This window comes from Pygocentrus nattereri, chromosome 12 (genome assembly GCF_015220715.1).
Source record: "Pygocentrus nattereri isolate fPygNat1 chromosome 12, fPygNat1.pri, whole genome shotgun sequence".
NCBI lineage: Eukaryota > Metazoa > Chordata > Actinopteri > Characiformes > Serrasalmidae > Pygocentrus > Pygocentrus nattereri.
The window spans coordinates 36,422,545-36,448,833 of record NC_051222.1 but is presented as its reverse complement, the minus strand read 5'-3'; the positions used below and the strand labels follow the sequence as shown (position 1 = coordinate 36,448,833).

Sequence of the window (26,289 nt, the reverse complement as noted above, 5' to 3'; positions counted from 1 at the left end):
CTATAAAGCTTTAATCCTCTTCACTACTGACAGTTCAGATTCATGTACAGTAACAACAAAGAATAGCTCAATATATCATGAGAATCCATCAATACCAATCCCCCCAACACCCCCACCCAACTGAATAGCAGTTCTCAGCAGATCTAATCTTTTCTGACTGTGCTGTAAATCACTGAAGTATCCACATATTGATTTCCAGGCCTGCAAAACAAAGAAGGTGAACCTTCAGCCTTTCATTTCTAAAAACAGAAGATCAAAATATGTTTATAACATTAAACCACAGCTTGACTCTTTCCCATCTTTAATGAACATGATCTCCACTACTCTCCATTTATTTAACACACTCAGTGTTGATCCAGCAGATGATGCTGAGATGAGAACTGAATTAGTCAAACAGTCCAGAGACCTTTTTCTGATAAAACAGCAGCTGCACCTAAAACAAAGTTCTGCCTCTGAAATTTCACTGAGAATCTAAATGATCTTCTAACTCTGTGAAGCTGCTCACAGTGCTGAGTTCAGCTCTGCTGATATTAAACAGTAACTAGTGAAATAAACATTTTCTACAGCTCCTTTATTTGTGAAGAGCTCATCATCATCTTGTGCACATCGTTCTAGGTTTATATTATTATGATCTTGTCAAACCTCATCAATGAAATATCTGCAAACACATTAATCAAGCTAATGGGGGAGTCGTGGGCTGGAGGTTAGGGAGCTGGCCCTGTGACTAGAAGGTTGCCGGTTCGATCCCCAGCACCGACAGTCCATGACTGAGGTGTCCTTGAGCAAGACACCTAACCTCCAATTGCTCCCCGGGCGCCATGGATAGGGCTGCCCACCACTCTGGGCAAGTGTGCTCACTGCCCCCTAGTGTGTGTGTATTCACTAGTGTGTATGTGGTGTTAAAATTCACAGATGGGTTAAATGCAGAGGTGAAATTTGCCCATTTGTGGGCTTAAAAAAAAAGTGTCACTAAATAACAACTGGCTAATAAACTGGCTGCTTGTTGCTAAGTAGTAACTAAAGTGAGTTAAGCATTTTATAGCACTTTCTATCGTGTATTATGGATCACGATATTGTGCTCAGCACTTACTGTAACTTGAAAGTTAGTATTTAAGTAAACATTGAATTTAAATCAGATTGTATCAACAAAACATTAATTTGGTTTATTCTTTTGATACTTTACCAAAAAATCAGCAGTTACCACTATACCACAAGTATATGAACTCAACCCTGTTCTGTCATGAAATCTTACTTTTCTAGTTAACATGTGCACCTAAGAAGGTGTTAATTTACTGAGGGTATTGGTTAATAAATTAGTCACAAGCAGACAGTTATATAGAGCTCCTTATTTGATTAAGGCTTAATAAAGACTTTACATATATATATATATATATATATATATATATATATATATATATATATATATATATATATATACATATATAGTGTTAAAAGCCAAACCTCATTATCATTCTTTAAATATGATACTTTTTCTGAGAATACACCCATGAAGCGCACAACATGCATGTATAAATGAGGCCCTGTGAATAATATCGGAATGTCTACATGTACTTCACTAGAATTTCTCTTGTGCAGGTTACATAATCAGAGTTATCACTCTCGGCTATTTTCATAAAAGTCCTAAATGGTCCTGCTGTAAGTTCTGAATGGTCTAACGTAACACTGAAAATCCCATAAAGATGCTTACAGTACAGAATTTCTGATTGTTAAAGTTTGTCTTGACAGCTTTAAATCAAAGCTCAGTTAAACCAAAACCATCATGAAGCTTGAATTTTCTTTTCTCTGTTAATTTTCCATTTTTGCTACTAGAATAAAGAGTAAAATGAAATTTATTTTCAGTTTTGCAACAGGAGTTCGGATTATATTTAGTTTGATTTCATGGAATTTTTATGCTGTACTTCAGGTTCATCTGCATTTAATATATATTTACCTAAACGTGACTGAAAGTCAGACCAAGTGTCTACAAAGCTTTTACAGTGGACCGTCAAAATAGAGTGTTACCAAACTTCACCTGGTCAACTTTAAATAAAAGCTCAGTGAAACTCACCCAGTGGCAGCAGGGTGGTGGAATGTTACGCTGGCATACTGGTGCTCCCCCTGCTGGTCAGTGCTGGTCACTTCATCATTCTGAATCCTGACTGTATCATACAGAACATCAGCAGCTCCAGAGGCAGCAGAGTCAGCAGCCTGTGCAGGTCTTGCTGTTCTGCGTGTAACGGTGGTGTAGGGGACATCATCCTGATGGTGAAGCATGCATGGAGAACAGTTTGAATGTCTGATGTTCTGGAAATGAGGCAGAAAAGACTCTTATCTCACCAACAGTTTCTTGAAGTGATCCAGGTTTGAACACTCATGTGGCTCCCACACATGAAACAAATATAACCTTCTAGTGTACATCATTACATTACATGGTCATTTCAGTTGTAGCCATCTCACCTGTTGTGACTCATGGTGATCCTTACCAGCAGCTCTTTTCATCATCCTGTAGAAACAGCAAAAAAATGAATACATTCTAATTAGTCTAATTTACTACGTTCATCTGTTATTACATTGTCACTAGCCCAAAGTCATTTTGTCTCACTGTAGGGAGATGTGTGCTATATTTTACTGACAGGCAGATGCAGATTGAGACGTTGATGAAAACAACACTTCCTCCTCCCACTGCAATCCAAACTGTCAACAAACCATAGAAACACTGACCTGCAGAAAATATAATTTAGCACTTTCATCTGTCAATATTTTAAAAGTGGGCAATGAAATACAGCATTTCTCTTATTATTCACCACCTACTCTTAACAGTGACCATCACAGTTCCATTCAGAGCTCCATGGTCATTCTGAGCTTCACAGTAGTACAGTCCAGTGTGGTCAGCAGGGATGTTGATGATGCTGTAACTGTGTCCAGATCCTACAGGTGAGGTTCCACCTTCTTTAAACCAGGTGTAGTTCTTCACAGGTGGGTTTCCATCACTGCTGCAGGTCAGAGTCACTGAACTGCCCTCCACTGTTTTACCAGAGTTCATCAGACTGATGGACACAGAGACCCTCTTTGGCGGATCTACAGACAGATATGATAGGGTGATTTTAATATCAGTAGTCTTTAGTCATCACTCAATACATGAGGTTTAAGATCTAACCCATCATTCCATTTCTCTAAATATTGATGAGTAATTTGATATTGACCTGCTTTCTAGAAAATAAAAGATAAACCATTAAACTCACATCTGACTCTGAGGTTGTGAGCAGTAGAGCAGAGGTGTTGAGATCCTCTTACAGCACAGCTATAACTGCCTGCATCCTCACTGCTGACCGGCTGCAGGTGGAGCTGGTTGTTCTTGATGGTCTTTCGGGTTAAAGGACATCCATTTTTGTACCAGATGAATGTTGGGTCAGTCAGACTGCAGGTGGTCTTACATGTCAGATCTGCTGTTTGTCCCTCAGTCACTTCTTCATGAGCTTCTACATGGAGCTCTAAGACAATAAGAGGATCATCAGATTAGAAGGGAAAAGCTGTAAAGTCAGTGAATCTTAATCATGAGAATTACACAGATTTGGCCTTATTTTTTTTCCCATGATAAAACTCAAGCTAACTTCATGTACATATAATCTACATGAAACACACACTAATTAATGCAGATGTTTTGATAGTGAGCCACCAAAAACGTATGCAGCAGGCGCATCGACCATAACAGAATTGAATGGGAATACAGTATCAAACTATTAAAATGTCACATTTTTCAGATGGTAATTTTAACCATTCAGTAGAATTCAGACATGTGCGGATAAAACAGATAAGATTGATTTTTATCATCACGAGGCGAAAATGTAGTCAAATAACAAGCCTGGGTCAAAACCAAGCGGAGAAGGATCACAATGGTGATCACAACACCAAGCTAACAAGACAACAGGGCAAGGCAGAAGACGTAGTCAAAAGGCAGGCCAATAGGTTCCAAAAACACAGAGCAGAAGTCCAAGGCAATGGTACAAAAGGGACAAGCAAAACAGACTGAATAAACAAGCAAAGTTCAAATAACAGTAGAATCCAATCAGAATCAACGCTCAGTAAGTTCACCAGGAAGCAATACCTCGCACTGACTAAGACTAAAGCCTGAGCTTATAAACTATCTGAATTAGACATGTGATAAGTATACACAGGCGACATCTCTTAGTAATCAAGGGATTGTGAGCTCTGATAGGTCTGTACAGGAGTGCCAGAAGTCACGTGATCCCTGTTAGGATTGTGGGCAATGTAGTCTGTCTCGGACTCCGAGTCAGAAGGAAGCTGAGAAGTCATATGATCTCTCGGAGGAGTCTGGGCAATGCACTCCCTTACATTCTGAGAGTTCATCCAAGGCATGACCTGATGTGGTTGTACGTCCTGGCTAGGATGAGGTGGCTATGGATAGGACCCTTCTGGGCCTTTTTGTGTTTTTAAACTGTGCTTGTGTTAAAACTCTGCAAGTGCTACAGCACTAAATAAATTCTTGAAATGCTGAGTTGAAGAGAAGAGCTAACATATGATGCAGGATTAACAATAAAAGGCTAATATAAGCTTCTTCAGAAAAGTTTTCCTGCAAATCTCTATAAGTTTCGCAGTAATAACAGAAGTTGGTACCATCGCCAAGGTGTTTTTATCGTGTTTTACATCATGTTTTGACATTTAGCACCAGAGCTGAAAGCCTACCACTAAGGGTCATAGTACAACACTGAATTGCAGTACATCATGGATCAGGTTTCAGCTGCCGTGATTTAGAGCTCACAGAGATGTGGCTATCCGCAGCAATATCAAACAAAGGCATCACACTGACCAACTGCTCCATCTATCATCAGGACAGAGCTCTGGACTCTAGTAAAGGCAGAGGCGGAGGGGTATGTGTTATTGTGAACTCTTGATGGGGAGCAGATGTAGCGGTTCGACCCTTTTTCTTGTGCAGGGACTTTAGCTCAGTGATTCTCACCACAGTCTACATCCCACCTCAGGCAGATACGTCACGTCCATTGGAGGTTTTGAATGAAAACATTAATGGACTGGAGAACGTTCACCCTGAGGCTGCTTTTATTGTGGTTGGGGACTGTAAGAAGGGCAAACTTGAAGAAGGTTCTGCCCAAATGCTACTAGCACATTAAATTTCTACCTGAAGAGAACAGATGCTTGACCACTGCTACATCACTATCAAGGACAGTGACAAACCTGTCCCCTGCCCTGCCTTCGGCATATGAATAAAGATTTAAACTGAAACCAGATCAGTCTATCAATGGACTGAGGAGATCATCTTCACATTTTGGAACTGTTTTGAATCCAGAGTGGAAGATGTACCATGATGCACCGAATTACATAGAAAAACATAGAAAAAAATAAATTGTTGCATCTTAAATACTGGGTAGGTATAACAAGCACAGGTTTACAATGGTTTAAACTATTTTTCGTTAATAGAGAGTTCAGATCATTCATAAAAAAGTATTTATTGTGGAGTCCCACCAGGTTCAGTTTTAGGGCCTTTAGTTTCGCCGTTTCCAATCAATACAGAGAAACTTGATAATGGCGTTGCTACAAGTAGAGTTGATTACTGTAGTGCTCTTCTTACAGGGCTCCCCAAGAAAACAGTAAAGAGAGATCATATCACTCCTGTTTTAAAAGACCTACACTGACTGTTCTTTTACTGGTTTATAAGTTTCAAAATGACTTTAAAGAACTGCTGACATCACAGAATATCTGTCTATTTATGTTCCACTATGGGATCTTAGATCTTCACATAGTGATCTTCTGTAAAATATAGAAAACTCTGTGAGACCCTTTCTGCTATTCTGCTTCTAAACTGGGGAGCTTCACTTTTTATTAGAGAATCAAGCTCAGTGCTCAATTTTGAGAAAAACTTAAAAATCTCTTTTCCTCTAACACAAGACAGTTTTGACCTTCCAGTGATTTTATTTATTTATTTTTTCCTTTGTTTTGTTTTGTGGCGGTGGGGGCGGGTGGGGGTGGTATTGGGGGGGGTTAACATTTACTAAGAGTTTATTCTTAGAATTTATAGTTAAATAATAATCTTGCCAGTTTAGAACGTAAACATTTTCAGATGTGAGCAGAGAAACTGAATGAGGAGTAAGACCAGATAAAATGATGTAGGAGTGAATCAGAACAGAAGCTGAACATCATTAGAGCAGATTAATAAAATCAGTGATGATAAAACAACATGAATATTCAGAGCAGTCATGAATAAACATTACTCTGAATCCAGAGCTGTGTCTTATAGCTGGACAATGGGCTGATTAACTCACCTGTAACTCTGAGCTGAACTCCAGGTTCACCTGCCCATCTTTCTTTTTCTACATTTGTTATGATTCTGAAGCAGAACCGATGTTCATCCTTCTTCATCACATCACTCAGTTTGAGGGAGAAGTGTTTCTGTTTATCAGTTAAACATTCGACTCTGCCTGAATAATCTGGGTCTTTACTCAGATCAATCTTCTTCACACCCTTAACTGGGTCTATGATCCAGAAAGTCTCATTCACTGTGAGACCTTCTGGGTGAGTAAAAGTTCCGTTCATAAACACTGTGGATCCTTTTAAAGCACAGATTTCCTGTTGGTTGTACTTCACACTCCACTCTGTTCCAGAAGCTCCTGAAACATATGATGCATGAAAGAGCTGATTACAGAGTCTGGAGCCCATAAGACAGTCAGAGTTACTGTAGCTTACAGCTTCACTTCTCTCCTCTCCAACTCCAGCAGCTACTCTACACCACTGAGCTGATTCTGAGAGAAACCACAAACCACAACAAACACGGACTCACCAGCAGTCATGAGCAGAAAGACCAGAGGAAGAGGAGGAGCCGTTCTCGATGACCTCATCACGGCAGCCTGCAAGAGTTTATTAGTTAATGACATTATTAAATGAAAGGTTTCCAGATCTTCATCTTCCTAAAGAGGTTAAACACTTTTATTGCTGATGTGAAAATGAAGTCTGTGTTTTACTTAATCAGTTCTTATTTTTTCAGTAACTGTGTGGTTTGATGACCTGACTGAGGAAAAAAGCTTATTATATTATGAAGACAGCTGCATATTAACAGAATTTACTTAAACATCTCAGAGTATTTATGACCTGCAGCTTCTAAATGAGGTGAAGTTATTGTTGAGCTACATGGAGCATCTTGGAGATAATGATGGTGCCCACCGTGGAAGACATCTGTGTGTTCCTCCTGCAACCAATGCTGTTTATTATTTATTTTAAATGTACAGTATACCTACAGAACAGTTAGTACAGTAGAGAGGCGCTCCTGGAGATCGGTAAAGCTCATCATGATCTTTCCTTTAGACTTTCAGACTTCAACTTTCTTTTCCACTTGTCCTCCACCACCACCAGCCTGCAAGGCCCAGCAGCACAGAGCAACAGAATGGCCAAAGCACAAGCAGGGCAAGAGAGGTGGGCTACATGCTGGGCTAAAAGCAAGGGCTAGGGCTAAACGGCCATCGCTACCTATCCTGTTGTTAGCTAATGTTCATTTCCTTGACAATAAGCTGAATGAGGTGAGACCCAGATTAACAACTCAGCGTGAGATCAGAGAGTGCTCTTATTCTCACAGAAACTCAGACTCAGTGATCCAATTAGAAACGCACTCCGTCTACTGCAGGGACCTCACGGCAGTGTTGGGGAAGAACAAAGGCGGCGGTGTCTGCATCTACATGAACAACAGGTGGAGTTCAGACATAACGACTGTTGAAAAACACTGTTCAGCTGACATAGAGCTGCTGATGGTGAAGTGCAGACCCTTCTATCTGAGTTCAGCGCTGTTTATTCTGGCTGTTTACGTCCCACCATGCCCGAACTAAGGAGACCACACAGAACACATTGCTGACTGTGACGTCAGTGCATATGCACTGGAACTTGAAGAGATTAAACACATGGAGAGCAGCCGGCCCAGACAACATTCCCTGATGTGCACTCAGGGTTTGCTCATCAGAACCAGCTGTGTTTGTGGACATATTCAATCGGTCCCTCGTGCAAGCTTTTGTGCCATCCTGCTTCAAGACCACCACCATCGAGCCCGTCCCAAAAAAAAGCATTGTGACCAGCCTAAATGACTATCAGCCCATTGCACTCACCCGAATCATGATGAAGTGCTTCAAGAGAAGAGTCATGACTCACATACAGGAGACCATTCCAAACATTATAGACCCTCTTCTGTTTTCATACCATCGTCCACAGATGACACAGTGAACACTACCCTTCACACAGTCCTCACACACCTGGAGGGCAAGGACACGTATGTCAGAATGCTCTTCAACAGCTCAGCATTTAACACAGTTATCCCACACAAACTCTCAGAAAAGCTCCTCACCCTCGGACTGACACCTGCCCTCTGCAACTGGGTGCTGAACTTTCTATCAGATAGACCCCAGTCAGTCAGAGTCAGCAGCCACACATCCAGCACAAGAACAGTGAGCACAGGGGTCCCCCAGGGCTGTATGCTGAGCCCCCTTCTGTACACACTTTTCACTTATGGCTGCGTGTCCTCCCAGAACAACACCAGCATCATCAAGTTTACTGATGATACTACAGTCATTGGACTGATCACTGGTGGGGATGAGACAGTGTACAGGAAGGAGGTGGCTGAGCTGGTGGCCTGGTGTCATAACAACAATCTTTCCTTGAATGCAGACAAGACCAAGGAAATGATTGTTGATCCAAGGAGGAAGCGGGAGCTACACACACCCCTGTATGTTGGTGAGACTGAGGTGGAGAGGGTGAAATTCAAATTCCTCGGCATCCACATCAGTGAGGATCTCACCTGGTCTCACAACCCACACCTCATCATCAGGAAGTCCCAGCAGCGACTATACTTTCTGAGAAGACTGAGGAAATTTGGCATGTCAGCCAAAATTCTCAGCACCTTCTACAGGAGTACGATCGAGAGTGTTCTTACCAGCCCCATCACGGCCTGGTATGGACACTGCACTGCTCAGGACAGGAAGGCTCTCCAGCGTGTAATCAAAACTGCCCAGTCCATCTCAGGAGCAGCCTTCCCCTCACTACAGGACATTTATCACACCAGGGTCATCAGAAGGGCACAAAACATCATCAGGGACAGCACACACCCCCAGCACAGACTCTTCACACTCCTACCTTCAGGCAGACGCTAAAGGAGTGTGAAGTCCAGGACGACAAGAGTGATGAACAGTTTCTATTCACAGGTCATCAGGCTGGTGAACACCTCACTCACTCCCACTTCCCCCCTCCCAACTTTTGACTGACTTTGCACTCAATAACTGCACCTTCTATACTCTGTACTGCTGCTGTCAGAGCCCTACTGTTTACATCCGTTACTACACAGAACACTACTGTTTACATACATTACTGCACAGAACCCCACTGTTTACATCCGTTACTGCACAGAACCCCACTGTTTACATCTGTTACTGCACAGAACCCCACTGTTTACATCTGTTACTGTACAGAACCCCACTGTTTACATCCGTTACTACACAGAACCCCACTGTTTACATCCGTTACTACACAGAACCCCACTGTTTACATCCGTTACTGCACAGAACCCCACTGTTTACATCCGTTACTACACAGAACCCCACTGTTTACATCCGTTACTACACAGAACCCCACTGTTTACATCCGTTACTACATAGAACGCTACTGTTTACATCCGTTACTGCACAGAACGCTACTGTTTACATCCGTTACTGTACAGAACCCCACTGTTTACATCCGTTACTACACAGAACCCCACTGTTTACATCCGTTACTGCACAGAACCCCACTGCTTACATCCGTTACTGCACAGAACCCCACTGTTTACATCCGTTACTGCACAGAACCCCACTGTTTACATCCGTTACTACACAGAACACTACTGTTTACATCCGTTACTGCACAGAACCCCACTGTTTACAGCCGTTACTGCACAGAACGCTACTGTTTACATCCGTTACTACACAGAACGCTACTGTTTACATCCGTTACTGTACAGAACCCCACTGTTTACATCCGTTACTACACAGAACCCCACTGTTTACATCCGTTACTGCACAGAACCCCACTGCTTACATCCGTTACTGCACAGAACCCCACTGTTTACATCCGTTACTGCACAGAACCCCACTGCTTACATCCGTTACTGCACAGAACCCCACTGTTTACATCCGTTACTGCACAGAACCCCACTGTTTACATCCGTTACTACACAGAACACTACTGTTTACATCCGTTACTGCACAGAACCCCACTGTTTACAGCCGTTACTGCACAGAACGCTACTGTTTACATCCGTTACTACACAGAACGCTACTGTTTACATCCGTTACTGCACAGAACCCCACTGTTTACATCTGTTACTGCACAGAATGCTACTGTTTACATCTGTTACTGCACAGAACGCTAATGTTTACATCTATTACTGGACAGAACGCTACTGTTTACATCCGTTACTATACAGAACCCCACTGTTTACATCCGTTACTGCACAGAACGCTACTGTTTACATCCGTTACTGCACAGAACCCCACTGTTTACATCCGTTACTGCACAGAACCCCACTGTTTACATCCGTTACTGCACAGAACCCCACTGTTTACATCCGTTACTGCACAGAACGCTACTGTTTACATCCGTTACTGCACAGAACCCCACTGCTTACATCTGTTACTGCACAGAACCCCACTGTTTACATCCGTTACTGCACAGAACCCCACTGTTTACATCCGTTACTGCACAGAACCCCACTGCTTACATCTGTTACTGCACAGAACCCCACTGTTTACATCCGTTACTGCACAGAAGCCTACTGTTATTTACAACAGACACTTTATGAACCGCTGCTCTACGTACTTGCACAAGTAACTTTGATTTCAACTTTGCACATACAACTGTTCATTTGAACTTTTTTCTGTTGCTACTTAGGTTATATAAATTACATTTTATATATATATATATATATATATATATATATATATATATATATATATATATATACACACACACACACACACACACACACTGTCTCACAAAAGTGAGTACAGCCCTCACATTTCAGCAAATATTTTCTTTTAGCTTTTCATGGGACAACACTATAGAAATGAAACTTGGATATAATTTAAAGTAGTCAGTGTACAGCTGGCATAGCAGTGCATATTTACTGTCCTCTGAAAAGAACTCAACACACAAACATTAATGTCTAAATAACTGGCAACACAAGTGAGTCCACCTCACAGAGAACACGTCCTAATGAGTGTCAATGAGTGTCAATATTATGTCAATACCATTATTATCTAGCACTGCCTGAATCCTCTTAGGGATGGAATTTACCAGAGCTGCACAGGTTGCTACTAGAATCTTCTTCCACACCTCCATGATAATATCATAGACCTGGTGGATGTTAGACACCTTGTGCTCCTCCTCCTTCCGCTTGAGGAAGCCCCACAGGTGCTCAATTGGGTTTAGGTCTGGAGACATAATTGGCCTGGCCATCACCTTTACCTTTAGCTTCCTCAGCAAGGAAGTTCTCACCTTGGAAGTGTTTTTGGGGTCATTATTGTGGTTCCGAAGGGAGGGGATCGTGCTCTGCTTCAGAAGGTCACAGTACATGTTGGAATTCATGTTTCCCTCAATGAACCACAGCTGCCCAGTGCCGGCAGCACTCATGCAGCCCCAGACCATGATGCTACCACCATGCTTGACTGTAGGCAAGAGACAGTTGTCTTGGTACTCCTTACCAGGTTCACCACCACACATGCTGGACACCATCTGAGCCAAATAAATTTATCTTGCTCTCATCAGACCACAGAACATGGTTCCAGTAATCCATGTTCTTGGACTGCTTGTCTTCAGCAAACTATTTGCAGGCTTTCTTGTGTGTCAGCTTCAGAAGACGCTTCTTTCTGGGATGACAACCATGCAGACCGAGTTGCTGTACTGTGTAGAGTATGGTCTGAGCACTGACAGGCTGACCTCCTACTTCTTTAACCTCTGCAGCAGTGCTGGTAGCACTCAGGCATCTATTTTTTGAAGCCAACCTCTGGATATGATGCTGAACACATGGACTCAACTTCTTTGGTTGACCCTGACAAAGCCTGTTCCGAGTGGAACCTGTCTTGGAAAACCGTTGTGTGATCTTGGCCATCATGCTACAGCTCAGTTTTAGGGTGTGAGCAATCTTCTTATAGCCCAGGCATCTTTGTGGAGAGCAATTATTCTATTTCTCACATCCTCAGAGATTCTTTGCCATGAAGTGTCTTGTTGAATATCCAGTGGCCAGTATGAGTGAATTGTACCCAAAACACCAAATTTAACAGCCCTGCTCCCCGTTCACACCTGGAACCCTGTAACTCTAATGAGTCACATGACACCAAGGAGGGACGACAACACAACTGGGTACAATTTGGACATGTTCACTGTCAGGTGGACTCACTTGTGTTCTCAGCTATTTAGACATTAATGGCTGTGTGTTGAGTTCTTTTCAGAGGCCAGTAAATCTGCACTGCTATATAAGTTGCACAGTGACTACTTTAAGTTATAACCAAGTTTCAGAAATGTGAGGAGTGTACTCACTTTTCTGAGATGCTGTATATATAATATTTTATTTTCTATATTTTCTAAGATCATGTTGGTGAATGGAGGAGGAGCAAAGTAAGAATTCCATTGTACAGTGTAACTGCCTGTTTATTCTGTGCATACAACAATAAAACTCTTGAACTCTTGAACTTAAACTTTATTTGGCGATGTTGTCTCCAGATCTACATTCAAAACTTTAAATGCTGTTACTATAATGAAGTGTAATGCATAATAAAGTGTTTTATCAGTTCTTAATTTTTCCATAGTTTAAAATTATGGTTACCTGACTGTGGGGAACAAGAACCTTTTTAGATTTTTTAGAAGGAATTTCTATATTGAGCAACATGGATCACCTTCTTCATTCAGAGTTATCCTCCCACCACAGTCTAGATTTAAGGCATCTCATTGTGTTTCTCAGGCAATAACAGATCTTGATATCCCTTTTACTTTGTTTTATGTAATTTGTGTTGTGTGAACATAAAAGTTCTCCGGCCTCTTCACCAGAACAATTCCACATGAGACAACTGAACTTTCTTGAAACTAAAATGATAGAAACATCAATCTAAATATAAATAATCAAATATGTACCATGTATTTCTAATAAGCTATAACCAATATTCTGAATTAAAGAAAACATCTTACCTTTCAGTAACGAGGCTCGTCTGCAAAGTCCAGATGATAAATGAAGAGAACAGAGACAGAACTGAGATGTTCAACTACGTGTGGTTAACACGTTTAAGCTACTGCGCTCAGTTGACAAGGTCAGGTTCATTTACATACTTCCTTCTGTCAGAGACGGCAAGTGACCTTCTTAGGTGCAAGAGATGAACTTTACCTTTAACTTCTGTAAAGTCTGAATAATCAATCAGTGGTTAATATTAAATTATTTAACATTATATATGTAGTGACGTCGAACTTCAACCAGTTCCATTTCTTAATTACACCTTCATAATTACTGTATGAAGCAGTAATGAACACTGGTGTGTTTATCAGAGCTGATCTCAGTACAGTGTTACCCAGCTGATAGAATAAACACCATCAGATCATCTGAAGAACAGGGTGAGGTCTAGATCTGCTTCCACAGCAGCAGCTGTGATGTGTCATGTCATGAGGGATCATCCCTCCTTGTCTTTCTCTTGAAAGGAGATTCTGTACTGCAGCTTTAAAGCTTGTAATATTTCCATTGATTACAACATGAATCTTTTCTCTTGAGTGTTTCAAAGTAAATAATGAATCAAGTCTTTAATTCTGTTTGTAGGAACGTATGTTAGAAATAATGATGTGTCATTCTACACGTTTACAGCCAAATCAAACTCACATTAGAAGGTTTTAGCTCTTAAAGCAGCTCTCAGTTCAGAGTGTGCTCACGTTCTAGTGTTAGAATATGAAGGCGCAGTAACTTGACACATTGAGGCCTGGAAATGATGTCATTTCCTTTAAGGCCATGACTTCAACCCCAGCAACAGATTCTTATCTTGCTTCTTTAAACTGACACAAGCAGACACACATTCATAGGAGTAGTCCAGTTCAAGAATAAGAATCAGAATCCTTTATTGATCCCAGAGGGAAATTGCAGTTGTTACAGTTGCAGCCATTTATGTAAAACAATAAACACTTTAATAATTTAAAACAAAGCTAAAGAGAAATTTGCAATATGTACACGAGATTTAAGCTCTTATGAATATATTAAAGTGCCGGTGACTGTGATAATAAATATGAGTCATGCAGTATAAAGCAGTTCAAATTATTGCACCTCTGAGATTTTGCACCCAATTATTATTATTACACATATGAACTGTTTGTTATTGAGTTTTGCACAGATGAACCACACTTTGTGAATCACACACTGAGGGAGGAGTTATAGAGTTTCATGGCCACAGGTAAGAATGACCTCCTGTGGTGCTCTGTGGTCATTTCAGTAGAATGAGTCTTGCACTGAATGAGCTCCTGTGTCTCATCACCATGTCGTAGAGTGGGTGGGAGTCATTGTCCATAATGGCCTGCAGCTTAGACAGCGTCCTCCTCTCCGACACGGCCGTCAGCAAGTACATCTCCACACCCACAACATCACCGGCCTTGCGGATCAGTCTGCTGAGTCTGTTGGCGTCTGCCACCCTCAGCCTGCTTCCCCAGCATGCAACAGCATAGAGGATAGCACTCGCCACCACAGACTCATAGAAGATCATGAGCATAGTCCGGCAGATGTTGAAGGACCTCAGGTGCCTCAGAAAATAGAGACGACCTTGGCCCTTCCTGTAGAGGGCATCAGTGTTCTTAGCCCCATCCAGTTTATTGTCAGTATACACACCCAGATATTTGTAATCATCCACAGTGTCCACACCGACCCACCTGATGGACACAGGTGCCTTGTCCACCACCAGTTCCTTTGTCTTTGTCACATTGAGCTGCAGGTGTTTCTGCTTGCACCATGCGACAAAGTCCTTCACCGTCGCCCTGTACTCATCCTCTTCACCCTTGCTGATACATCCAAATATTGCAGAGTCATCAGAAAACTTCTGAAGGTGGCAAGTCTCTGTTCAGTTGCTGAAGTCTGTGGTGTAGAGGGTGAAGAGGAAGGGAGAGAGGACAGTTCCTCGTGGAACTCCAGTGTTGCTGACCACTCTGTCCGAAACTCAGTGCTGCAGGCGTACATACTGTGGTCTGCCAGTCAGGTAGTCAACAATCCAGGACACAAGGGGGGCATCTACTTGCATCACTGTGAGCTTATCACCCAGAAGTGCAGGCCAGATGGTGTTAAACACGCTGTAGAAGTCAAAGAATATGACCCTCACAGTGCTGGCTGGCTTATCCAGGTAAGCGTATACTCGGTTGAGCAGGTAGATGATGACATCTTCAGCTCCCAGGCGGGGCCGATAGGCAAACTGGAGGGGGTCCAGAAAAGGCTGGACTATGGGTTGGAGCTGATCCAAGACAAGCCTCTCCATGGTCTTCATGACATGGGACATCAGCGCCACTGGCCTGTAGTCCTTGGCTTCACTGGATTGTGGCGTCTTTGGATCAGGAAAATTGCAGGATGTCTTCCACATCATAGGGATCCTCTGGAGTCTCAGGCTCATGCTGAAGACATGTTGCAGTACTCCACAAAGCTGGAAGGCACAGGCTTTAAGCACCCTGGGTGGAAGCCCATCAGGGCAGATTTAGCTTGTTGGCCCCGTCCACGCTGCCCTCTACTCCTCTGTTGTTACTGGACCTGAAGCTGATAATGGTCCTCATTCCACTCCAGACCTCCCTCATGTTGTTCTGCTGGAGTTTCCACTCCATCTTCCTCCTATATTTGATCTTCACCTCCTTGATAGCTGTCTTCAATTCCCTCTGGATCTTTCTCACCTCCTCCTTGTCTCCAGCTCTGAAGGCTCTCTTCTTCTTGTTGAGGAGAGCCTTAATGTCCTTTGTTACCCACGGCTTGTCGTTTGGGTAACGTTTACCAGTCCTGGTTGTAACAGTGGGGTCCACACAGAAGTTAATGTAGTCCATGATGCACTCTGTAAGCCCATCTATGTCCTCTCCGTGCAGCTCACAGAGTGCCGGCCAATCAGTAGCCACAGAGCAATCCTGCAATGCCTCATAAGTCTCCTCAGGGACTGAGGTTCAACAAGTTGTTGTCTTACCTACCAGCAGGGGGAAAGGGGGGGAGCAGCGGTATGCGTCTTTATCATTAGCATACAGCAGGTCCAGTGCTCTTTCCTCTCTGGTGGGACAGTCTGCATACTGAGTGAAGTGTGGTAGTGCCTTGGTGATAGTGACGTGGTTAAAGTCACCCGATTTGGCGATAAAAGCACTCGGGTATTGAGTTTGGAGACGCACTATAGTTGAATGAATGACGTAACTTGCTGACGTCGGGTTTGCAGAGGTGGGGGCATAAACAGTCACGATAGCATGTGAGTACTCACATGGTAAATAATATGGCCTGAGTCCAACAGCCAACAGCTCAATGTCCGGGCAACAGGCACGTTCCTTGATGGTAGTGTGACCAGGGTTACACCAGTGGTTATTAACTAGCACAGCGAGCCCTCCTCCTTTACACTTACCGCTCTCGGTGCAGCTCCGGTCAGCCCGAATAGTCTGGAAGGCATTGATGGAAACGTTGTCCTCTGGAATGTCCTGGTGTAGCCATGTCTCTGAAAACCACAATAGACTACACTCCCGGTACTCCCTCTGACTCCTGGCTAGTGCTGTTAGCTCGTCCATCTTATTCGCCAGCGATCTCACGTTGCCCATGATGAGGGAGGGGAGACGTAGCTTATATCCCCTCTTCTCCATAAGCCTCCGCCGTCTCTCCCTCGCTTTCCCTGTGCGCTGGTTTGTTCCTCCTCTGCATCCCCTGTGCGTCCATCTCCAAAGCTCTTCGGGGATGTTCATTGTCCTGGTCGCCATGCCGACCGGCTTCAGTGCGATCAGCTGATCACAGGTGTAAACAAAGAGGCCATGTTGCATCGTTGCGGGAGACAAGGAGAGTGAGTGAAAGCAGCACTTTCTTCTTCTTCTTTCAGCTGCTCCCTTTAGGGGTCGCCACAGTGGATCATCTGCCTCCATCTTGCCCTATCCACTGCCTCATTTATGAAAATGGTTTTGAACTGAATGACCACTCCTACTGTTCTCACACACATCCACATGACACATCACGCCAAACAGCATGAAAAGACCACCACGAACCAGTGGGTTTCATTTTCCAGGTCTGATATTAAAGCTCTGTGTGATGTTCTGATGGAGAGCTCCGTTCCATTACAGCAGGCAGGGCTACCCAGTTTCACCTCTTCTACCTGCTGCTGCCTGAAGTCACAGTTGTTCTCTCCTTCCAGTCTTAGATTAGGGTGTGAACTCTGACAGAGACTCTTCTGAAATATGAGGCCAGGTTCATTTCAGAGGGTGACTTGCTGTCAATGGTGTCATTTGCTTTGTTGCTATGAAACCAACCCCAGAAACAGAAGTGAGACCTGTTCTTTAACACTAGTCCTCCTGAGATTTCAAGATCCTCAGGACATCACCCCTCCTTCTTGCCAGCAATTAGCAGGACCATACATCACCCTTTATTATGTTAATTCACAGAGGAGGACTGAGACAGCAGCTCTGTGGTGCACACAGAAAGTCTAATACTACTACTAATATCCTCTGCAAAGATATAATATTCTGCTAAATGTTTGTTGTATATCAGATTATTTTTTTTTTGTATCTGATTTGATCAGAATAATGTTGTTTAGCACCACATGTATTTGTTTCATCCTCTTATTGCCTTTATTGAGTATATTCTGTCTAGAGTAGCTTCAAACTGTAGTTTATTTTGTTATTTAGTGGGACTCGTTAGTGAAATAGTCGTGTGTACGTCATCTGCTACGTGCAATTGAATTAGATAGATAGATAGATAGATAGATAGATAGATAGATAGATAGATAGATAGATAGATAGATAGATAGATAGATAGATAATGTTCGCTGTGGCTTCAATCAAGGAGACAATGCCACGGGACCGCTATCAAGAAATTATGCGGTACTTGCGGTTTGACAACAAGGACACCCGTGCGGAGCGTGCAAAGAGCGACAAATTTGCTGCAATCTCGGACATATGGCAACGATTTGTAAAGAACTGCAACCTGTGTTACAACCCAGGACAACATCTTACAGTCGACGAGCAGCTGTTTCCCACCAAGGTCCGCTGTCCATTCACACAATACATTGCATCAAAGCCTGACAAATTTGGAATAAAGTTTTGGGTTGCTTTTGACTTGAACACCAAGTACATGTGCAACGCTATTCCATATCTGGGAAAGGACCCCGATCGTCCCAAGGGAGAAAGAGTGTCCGAGAATGTGGTTATGAAACTTATGAAGCCATACCTGGGAAAGGGCAGAACTGTAGCCACAGACAATTACTTCACATCTCTATCGCTGGCTAACAGACTGCTGGAATCCAACACAACTCTGCTTGGGACGATCAATTCCTTTGGAAGCCAAAAACGCCAAAGGACGTAAAAAGCTATCCACGGAGGTGTACAGATCAGATGGTGCGCTGCTGACGGTGTATGCCCCCAAGTCTGCGTTCTCAGCACTATGCACACGCACGTGAAGATTGCCGATGACAGAAACAGCGCTTAAACGAATTGAAACGCAGAACCGAAAGTGTTCAATGACGAAAAATATCATTATATATTATAGTAAAAGAAATGTACAAAGAGCGAGATTCAAACTGTAGGTTTTTTTATTGTTTAGCGGGATTCATTAGTGAAACAGTCGTCTCTACGTCTGCTGCTACGTTCGCTTGAGTTTTAACTTTTGAAACACGGGTCTACAAATTTTCTGCCGCTTGTTGTAGGATCGGTAACATATACAGTCCACTTGTAACTTCAAGTTTACCTTGAAGTTGTATCACGTTCGTTGCTTTGGGAGTTGTATGAGCTCGAGGTGGGCATGGGGGGTTTCCACTTCCACCGCACTCCATATCATTACCAAGACAATGGGCGTTAATCGCTTCACAGCAGGGGAGTGGGCTACATGGTCGCTGGTTTCCCTTACGAAAATTTTCGTAGCTTTCGGAAGATTAGTGTTAAACACAGCTCAGAAACATGAAAATCTTGAACATTTTAGCCAACTGTGTTTCAACAGTGTTTCAACAGATTTAACCCACCCTTGCAGTGAAACACCCACATATACATGCACTAGTGAGCATATACACACTAGGGGGCAGTGAGCACACTTGCTCAGAGCGGTGGGCAGCCCTATTCATGAGGCCCAGGGAGCAGTTGGGGGTGTCTTGCTCAAGGGCACTTCAGTCATGTACCATCAGCTGAGTGGATCAAGCTGGTGACCCTTCAATCACAGGGCTGGTTCCCTAACCTCCAGCCCACGACTGCCCCCATGATATGAATTCATATTCAGCCAATATGATCCAATGCAGCTGTGCAGCGTTTCTATTACTGAACATGTGAAGGATTTCTAACTCGGATTTGTCAGGTTTCTTTATAAAAGGAAATGTTTATGTTCTAAGAGCAGGTCTCAGATTAGGGTGTGAACTCCGACAGAGGATTATTTCAGAGGGTGACTTCCTGTAAATGATGTCATTTTCTATGTTGCTATGAAACCAGCCCCAGAGACAGAAGTGAGGCCTGTTCCTTAAAAACATGAAAAATGATCCAATTAAAAGCTTCATATTTATTCCCTTGTAGAAAATGAATAAACACAGGTAAACAAATGCCTTTGATAAGACATTATCTGTGCAAATCCTGCATATGTAGAGGGACTGAATATTGTATTTATATAGTCACTGTAATAACTGTAGTTGCACATTCATAATACATGTAATAAGACTGTAACTACTGTTTATGTATTCACTATTAGAGGTGAATAACAGTAATGCAGCTTATGTATATAGACCTGCATATCATAATACAACAATATATTTTCGCTTCTGTAATTTCTAATTAGTTTGTACTAATTAGAACTAACAGTTCTAGCCTTTTCTGGTTGTAACAGGTGTAATTACCTAAATTATGAGAACATTCACTCAGCGTCTGCACAGAAAAGGCCAGATTTCTGACCTTCAGCTAGCTGTGGTGTTGTGCTTGTGTTGTGACGTGGTGTCCAGAGTTCTGGCTTTAAACTGCCCTGTAACACAGACAGTCACCTTTACTTACTGCTATTAGACAATTCAGTGAGCTGGAAGACTAAAAAAACCTGCACAGACAACAAACCTGTAAACACTGAACCTATTGAGTGTAGAAAAGACTGAATCCTCATGACTGCATGGAATAGTTTTTATTATAGAAACAAACAGAAATGTAGAGACAAAGCTTTGGCCTGACACAGCTTTATAAGATATGATGGTGGAACATCTTAGAAACAATAAATACATAAAAGCTCCAAGTCTTTAAAATAGGTTAATACTATAGACCATAAGAAATGAAGGTTCCAGATTGGGTTCTCTAGACTGATGCAATGAAAGGAAAGCTTTTGGTTCTTCTTTGGCGTCATTCCAAAGAGACCCTCACATTAATGTTTAAGAGGGGGAATAAAAGGCTTTCAGCAGCTCGACATGCAGGAATGCTGATATCAAAGATTTGGGTTTAAAAATGTAAACATACCCATAAAAGATCAGGAAGATGCGTGTATGTTACACTTTGATGTTTTAGATTAAATAAAAACTCTCTCTCTTTCTCTCAGCTGTGGCTGTCCAGTGGATTGTTGCTGCAGTTGTGGGTGTGGTAAACACTGCTGGTGATGGTCTCAGCGCTGCTTCTTAAAAACCTGTGTAAAGTAGTAGATGTGTTAGTGCAGATCAGACACACTTTAAAACCACTTAGTAAGACCTTTAAATTGGTTTGACGCCTAAAGACTCTGTACATTGATTCTACTAACTAATGTTGAAAATACTGTGCATGTTGTTTAAATACTGTGTGTGTGTGTGTGTGTGTGTGTGTGTGTGTGTGTGTGTGTGTGTGTGTGTGGTGAAGAGAGAATGCACTGTGTTTGTAGGAGTGGATGTTTGCATGTTAGTTTGTATATAGTGTGTATGTGGGGTGTAATAGTGTGTAATTACTGTGTGTTAGCATGTACCTTTGTGTTTAAGTGTGTAAACGTGGGTATTGGTGTATTTTTACCAAATTTGTGTAATTACACAGTAATAACTTTGTAGTAACTATGTAACTACTACATGAAGCCTTTGTGATTACAATATAATCATTGTTCATCCACGATTGAGTCTGTATTTAACTTTTATGGGGACTAATGTGTGAGATGTAGCCCTCAGGACGTCTAGAAGTGTAAACAAAATTAGAAAATAGCTCCTTTACTAACTGAGCTGTCCAGCTGTGATTGTTGGACACTGATTTAATGTATAATGGGTTAAGTTTTATCCCCGTATTCAACATGAACAGTCTGAATAACAGGTATAATTGAATTTCACTGCCCTGGTGTTGGGCAGCTCGGTTGTATCTGCTCATTTCTGTTAGGTCTCCTTACCTAAATAACCACCGTTATCAATCAGTGACACAAAACCAGTGGTCAGTTCTAACCTCCAGCTCTCTGGCAGTGTCTCTCCACACTGTTTACTAAATTGGTTGTATAAATCCAGGAGTTCCCTGCCTCCAGTTTAGAGGTGGAATGGCAGAGTCCTCTCACTCGGCCACAGAGGCCTCAGTCTTGGACACGGTGTCAGACTGTTCTGTTACTTGCTATCTAGATTCTCAAAGCTCTAAAACTGTGAATGGACTGTTAGAGTGTAATAAGAACTAATGTCTAGAACTCACAGCAACATTCGCGTATACACTGGACTTGTCTTCAGGAGGTGGACGGGGGCTGTGGTCTTTTTGGCCTTCATTCTGCAGGACAGACAATTTGAGAACATGAGCAGATACACTGATAAACATCAAATTTTACAGTAGTCAGTCACATCTGACCACTGCAGGCCCACCACTGGATTAAGAATGAAAGGATCCTGATATCTAGAGCTCACCGCATAGATTGGTTGATCTGTATTTCCATCTTGCCTCTTTCTCCTGCTCTCAGAACATCTGTAATAAACCAATCAATAAAAAATAACATTTGAGACACAAATATGAACATTTAGCCTTGCTTAATAAACTTAATGAAACTTGACGGTCTTTCATTGATGTTCTTACCTCCAAAAAACTGCAGTGAGAACGACTAAAAAAATAAAACAGAGTCCGACTCCAAGAGCTACATACAGAATCACGGGGTAGCCTGTATAGAGACAGACAGGCAACTTTCATAAATGAATAAACATTAATAGTAATATGATCTACAAAAGAGCTCATACGTTCAACTCTAACCATTAATCTTGTCTCTCACCTTTAAAAGAGACGGGAACTCCAGCTGACCTCAGAGCTCCATGATCATTCTGAGCTTCACAGTAGTACAGTCCAGTGTGGTCAGCAGTGATGTTGATGATGATGTAATTCTGTCCAGATCCTACAGGTGAGGTTCCACCTTCTTTAAACCAGGTGTAGTTCTTCACAGGTGGGTTTCCATCACTGCTGCAGGTCAGAGTCACTGAACTGCCCTCCACTATTTCACCTGAGGGACTGATGGACACTGAGACATTCTTTGGAGGATCTATGACAGACAAGATAAAAATATTAATGATCTTTGCGATTTCTGGGCTTCCTCAAATCATCTAATACAGCATCAAACAATCACAAGAAGCTTACAAAGAACATTTATCTGCACAGCAGTGGATCTTCTCTCTCCAAGATCATTCCGACTCTTGCATCTGTATTCTCCACTGTCATCAGATCTGATGTTGGGAATGCTGTAGTTTTTTCCTTCTCCTACTGGCGTTGATCCCTTAAACCAGGTGTTATTCTTCTCAGGTGGGTTTGCATCACTGCTGCAGGTCAGAGTCACTGAACTGTCCTCCACTATTTCACCAGAGGGACTGATGGACACTGAGACCCTCTTTGGCGGATCTAGAGAAACAAGAATGAAAGTAAATTAGCTATTACCCAATCCTGTAACGGATCAGCCTGTGGTTCTGCCTCTGCTGGAGGCTGATGGTGGTGAGGCATCACTGGTCCAGGGAGCTCCAATTCTCAGAAGTCCATGGGCTGATTAGCACAAACCAGGCAAGACGCTGCACTTAAGACCATGACAAACAACAATTTTGGCACTGCAGCTTGTAGACAGATGACCAGATAAATCAGCAAGCAAAAGAACAGAAACAGCTTTAAAGTCAAAGAAGAAGCAGAATCTGTGAAAGAATAAAAACAAACATCCCCAAATCAAAGAGATGAAGAAATTGAAGCTGCTAAAGTAAAGTGAAGAAATAAACAGTCCCCCATACAACAAAGGAAAGGAAAAAGAGGGCTAAGAAGAATGTCAGCCCCAAAAAAATCTTAGAAGAACCAGGAGGTCAGGGGCTCCCCAGTTTCAGGTGAACACTAAACTATAATTAGTCAACAAATCCTGTTATTTGATTCAATGAAAACCAGGTATTTATGGGTTTTCACCCAAGTCCTTCACACCTTTATTTGTTGTTCTCCATTTGTTTTGGGACAGTAATCATCAACTTACAAAGAACATTTAAGTGAACAGCAGTGGATATTCTCTGTCCATGATCATTCCAACTCTGGCATCTGTATTCTCCACTGTCCTCAGATCTGATGTTGGGTATGCTGTAGTTTTTTCCTTCTCCTACTGGCGTTGATCCCTTAAACCAGGTGTAGATCTTCACAGGTGGGTTTCCATCACTGCTGCAGGTCAGAGTCACTGAACTGCCCTCCACTATTTCACCAGAGGGACTGATGGACACTGAGACGCTCTTTGGAGGATCTAAAGACACACATGACCTTTTTCACATTACTATGGCATGATGCTACCAAGACATCTATTATCCTGTTTCCCTGCTAAAACCACTGGTTAGTATTTAGTGTGTAGTGTAGTGAATAATATGAACTAAACTCACATCTGACTCTGAGGCTGTGAGCAGTAGAGTGGAGGTGTTGAGATCCTCCTACAGCACAGCTATAACTGCCTGCATCCTCACTGCTGACCGTCTGCAGGTGGAGCTGGTTGTTCTTGATGGTCTTTGTGGTTAAAGGATGTCCATTTTTGTACCAGATGAATGGGTCAGTCAGACTGCAGGTGGTCTTACATGTCAGATCTGCTGTTTGTCCCTCTGTCACTTCTTCGGGAGCTTCTACATGGAGCTCTAAGACAATGACAGAAATATTACATTTGGGGAAAAAAAGCTAAACTCAAGGATAGAATAAAAAAAAGCATGAAAATTGGTGGAGCTAACATTTTAACTATATAAACAAAATGTTATTTCCACAAATAGCTTCAGTCACTCATTAATGAAGATTTAGTGACCCTTATTAGTCCCACAACAGAGAAATGTCACCTCTGCATTTAACCCATCCGTGAAGTGAAACACCACATTAGTGCTCCACACTATTGAGCACACACATCAGGGGGCAATGGGCACACTTGCCTGGAGTGGTGTGCAAGCCTATCTGCAGCTCCCAAGGAATAATTGGGGGTTAGCTGCTTTGCTCAAGGGCACTTCAGTGACATACTGTCGGCTCTGGGGATCAAACGGGTGACTTTCCGGTCACAGGGCCGGTTCCCTAACCTCCAGCCCACGACTGCCTCTATGTATTACCAGGTGAAATCACTCTGTCTAAGGTGAGAGGATCGATTGTGTCAATATTTGGTAAATTTGAATGATCTTACCTGTGACAGTGAGCCTAACTCCAGGTCTTTGCAAATATTTCTGCATTTCTTGATCTGTCTTGATTCTGACGCAGTACTCATGTTCATCCTTCTTCATTACATCTCTCAGTTTAAGGGAAACTAATTTCTGTTCATCACCCAAATATTCGACTCTGCCTGAGTAATCTGGGTTCTGGGACATATCAGGCCAACTCGGATTCAGAGCTGGATCTATAACCCAGAACTTCTCTGTCACTGTGAGACCTTCTGGGTGAGTAAAAGTTCCGTTCATAAACACTGTGGAACCTTTTAAAGCACAGATTTCCTGTTGGTTGTACTTCACACTCCACTCTGTTCCAAAAGTTCCTGAAACATATGATGCATGAAAGAGCTGATTACAGAGTCTGGAGCCCATAAGACAGTCAGAGTTACTGTAGCTTACAGCTTCACTTCTCTCCTCTCCAGCTGCTACTCTACACCACTGAGCTGATTCTGAGAGATAACGCAAATTGAGAAGAGCTCTAAAGGTGTTGCAGCAGAGCCAAAGAAGGTAGTAGAGAGACACACAAATTACCAACTGAACACAGTGAATATGGTGTAGCTTTAGACATGAACAACTTTTAGGTCATGTGTACTATTAAAACAATCCATTGTGATGTTGTAGAGATGATGTTTCATTAAGATGTTCGGACTCACCTACAATCATGAGCAGACACAACAGAGGAAAAGACAGAGGCACTCTGAGTGACGTCATCGCATTAAAGCCTGCAGTAATCGCACAAAACAAATATTCTCTTTTCAGACAACATATGAAAACCGATTCATCCAGCTAGCAGTTAAATCACATTATATTGTAATGTAACAACAAACACTTTGGTCTGAGTAAAATTTGGACTTGTCTTAAACTTCTAAGAACTGAGTAACTGCAGTTTACGTGGTCTAAATCTATTCTGATCTTATATACTTAGTTATAATCACCAAACATTGTCTAGTCTGGTATTACTAAACCTACTCAGATCTGAAGAATCAGCCTTACCGCTCTGTATAGAGTCTCATCACCAACGCCCAACTGACGAGAAATGAAAGCTGTGGTGATACATGAACCGTTCAAATGCATGTGGTTGACACTAATGACGCTACAAGCTGTTGCACTTTATTCAAACTTTTTTAATATACCAACTTCCTCTGCCTGGGTACATGTGACATCTGCAGCAGCAAGACATCAGCATAATCTGCTGCAAAAACAGAATTATCTATCAGTAAAACCACAAACCCCTTTCATTTCCCATTTCTTGTACTAAAGTTCTTCGTAATGTTTACCATTGAGAGCACTGACCTCTCCGCAGGACTTTAACCAGCTCCACCACTTGTTGTCAGTGCTGATCTCAGAACAGTGTCACCCAGCTGATAGAGTAAACATCATCAGGTCATCCAATGGACAGGGTGAGATCTCGACCTGCTTTCTGAAAATTTCTCAGCATCTGCCATGATGTGTGATGTCAGAGGTCTTTCCCCTCCTCCACTTCTTTTCA

General features: G+C 42.4%; 1 protein-coding gene across 5 annotated transcripts; it reads right to left on the bottom strand.

Moving 5' to 3' along the window:
* On the bottom strand, positions 1 to 25,961 carry LOC108416963 (B-cell receptor CD22-like). Of its 5 annotated transcripts, XM_037543454.1 has the most exons (12): positions 25,934 to 25,961; positions 25,794 to 25,843; positions 25,454 to 25,522; positions 24,779 to 25,123; positions 24,009 to 24,254; positions 23,618 to 23,875; positions 22,756 to 23,013; positions 22,397 to 22,660; positions 22,207 to 22,288; positions 22,041 to 22,098; positions 21,835 to 21,906; positions 20,326 to 20,833 (listed from the first exon to the last, which is right to left on the bottom strand). In XM_037543454.1, the coding sequence occupies exons 3-12, from the start codon at positions 25,509 to 25,511 to the stop codon at positions 20,813 to 20,815; spliced, it is 1,662 nt and encodes a 553-aa protein (XP_037399351.1). In that variant the 5' UTR covers positions 25,512 to 25,522; positions 25,794 to 25,843; positions 25,934 to 25,961; the 3' UTR covers positions 20,326 to 20,812. The 5 variants fall into 5 exon arrangements, with proteins under 5 accessions (XP_037399352.1, XP_037399353.1, XP_037399351.1 ...); XM_037543453.1 differs by lacking the exon at positions 25,934 to 25,961 and having other exon boundaries at positions 25,794 to 25,888; XM_037543455.1 differs by lacking the exons at positions 20,326 to 20,833; positions 21,835 to 21,906; positions 22,041 to 22,098; ... (2 more) ...; positions 22,756 to 23,013; positions 25,934 to 25,961 and adding exons at positions 1 to 201; positions 2,069 to 2,304; positions 2,458 to 2,503; positions 2,634 to 2,721; positions 2,812 to 3,078 and having other exon boundaries at positions 25,794 to 25,888.
* Between the last annotated feature and the right edge of the window lie 328 nt (positions 25,962 to 26,289).

Bases quoted from the DNA above. Each gene is read 5' to 3' on its own strand.
- LOC108416963 (XM_037543454.1), bottom strand. From the start codon at position 25,511: ATGACGTCACTCAGAGTGCCTCTGTCTTTTCCTCTGTTGTGTCTGCTC. The intron at 23,014-23,617 runs GTAAGTTGATGA...TTGTTTCTCTAG, and splicing joins TGTTCACTTAAATGTTCTTT to ATCCGCCAAAGAGGGTCTCA. The intron at 20,834-21,834 runs GTGAGTTCTAGA...TACTTTACACAG, and splicing joins GTGTATACGCGAATGTTGCT to GTTTTTAAGAAGCAGCGCTG.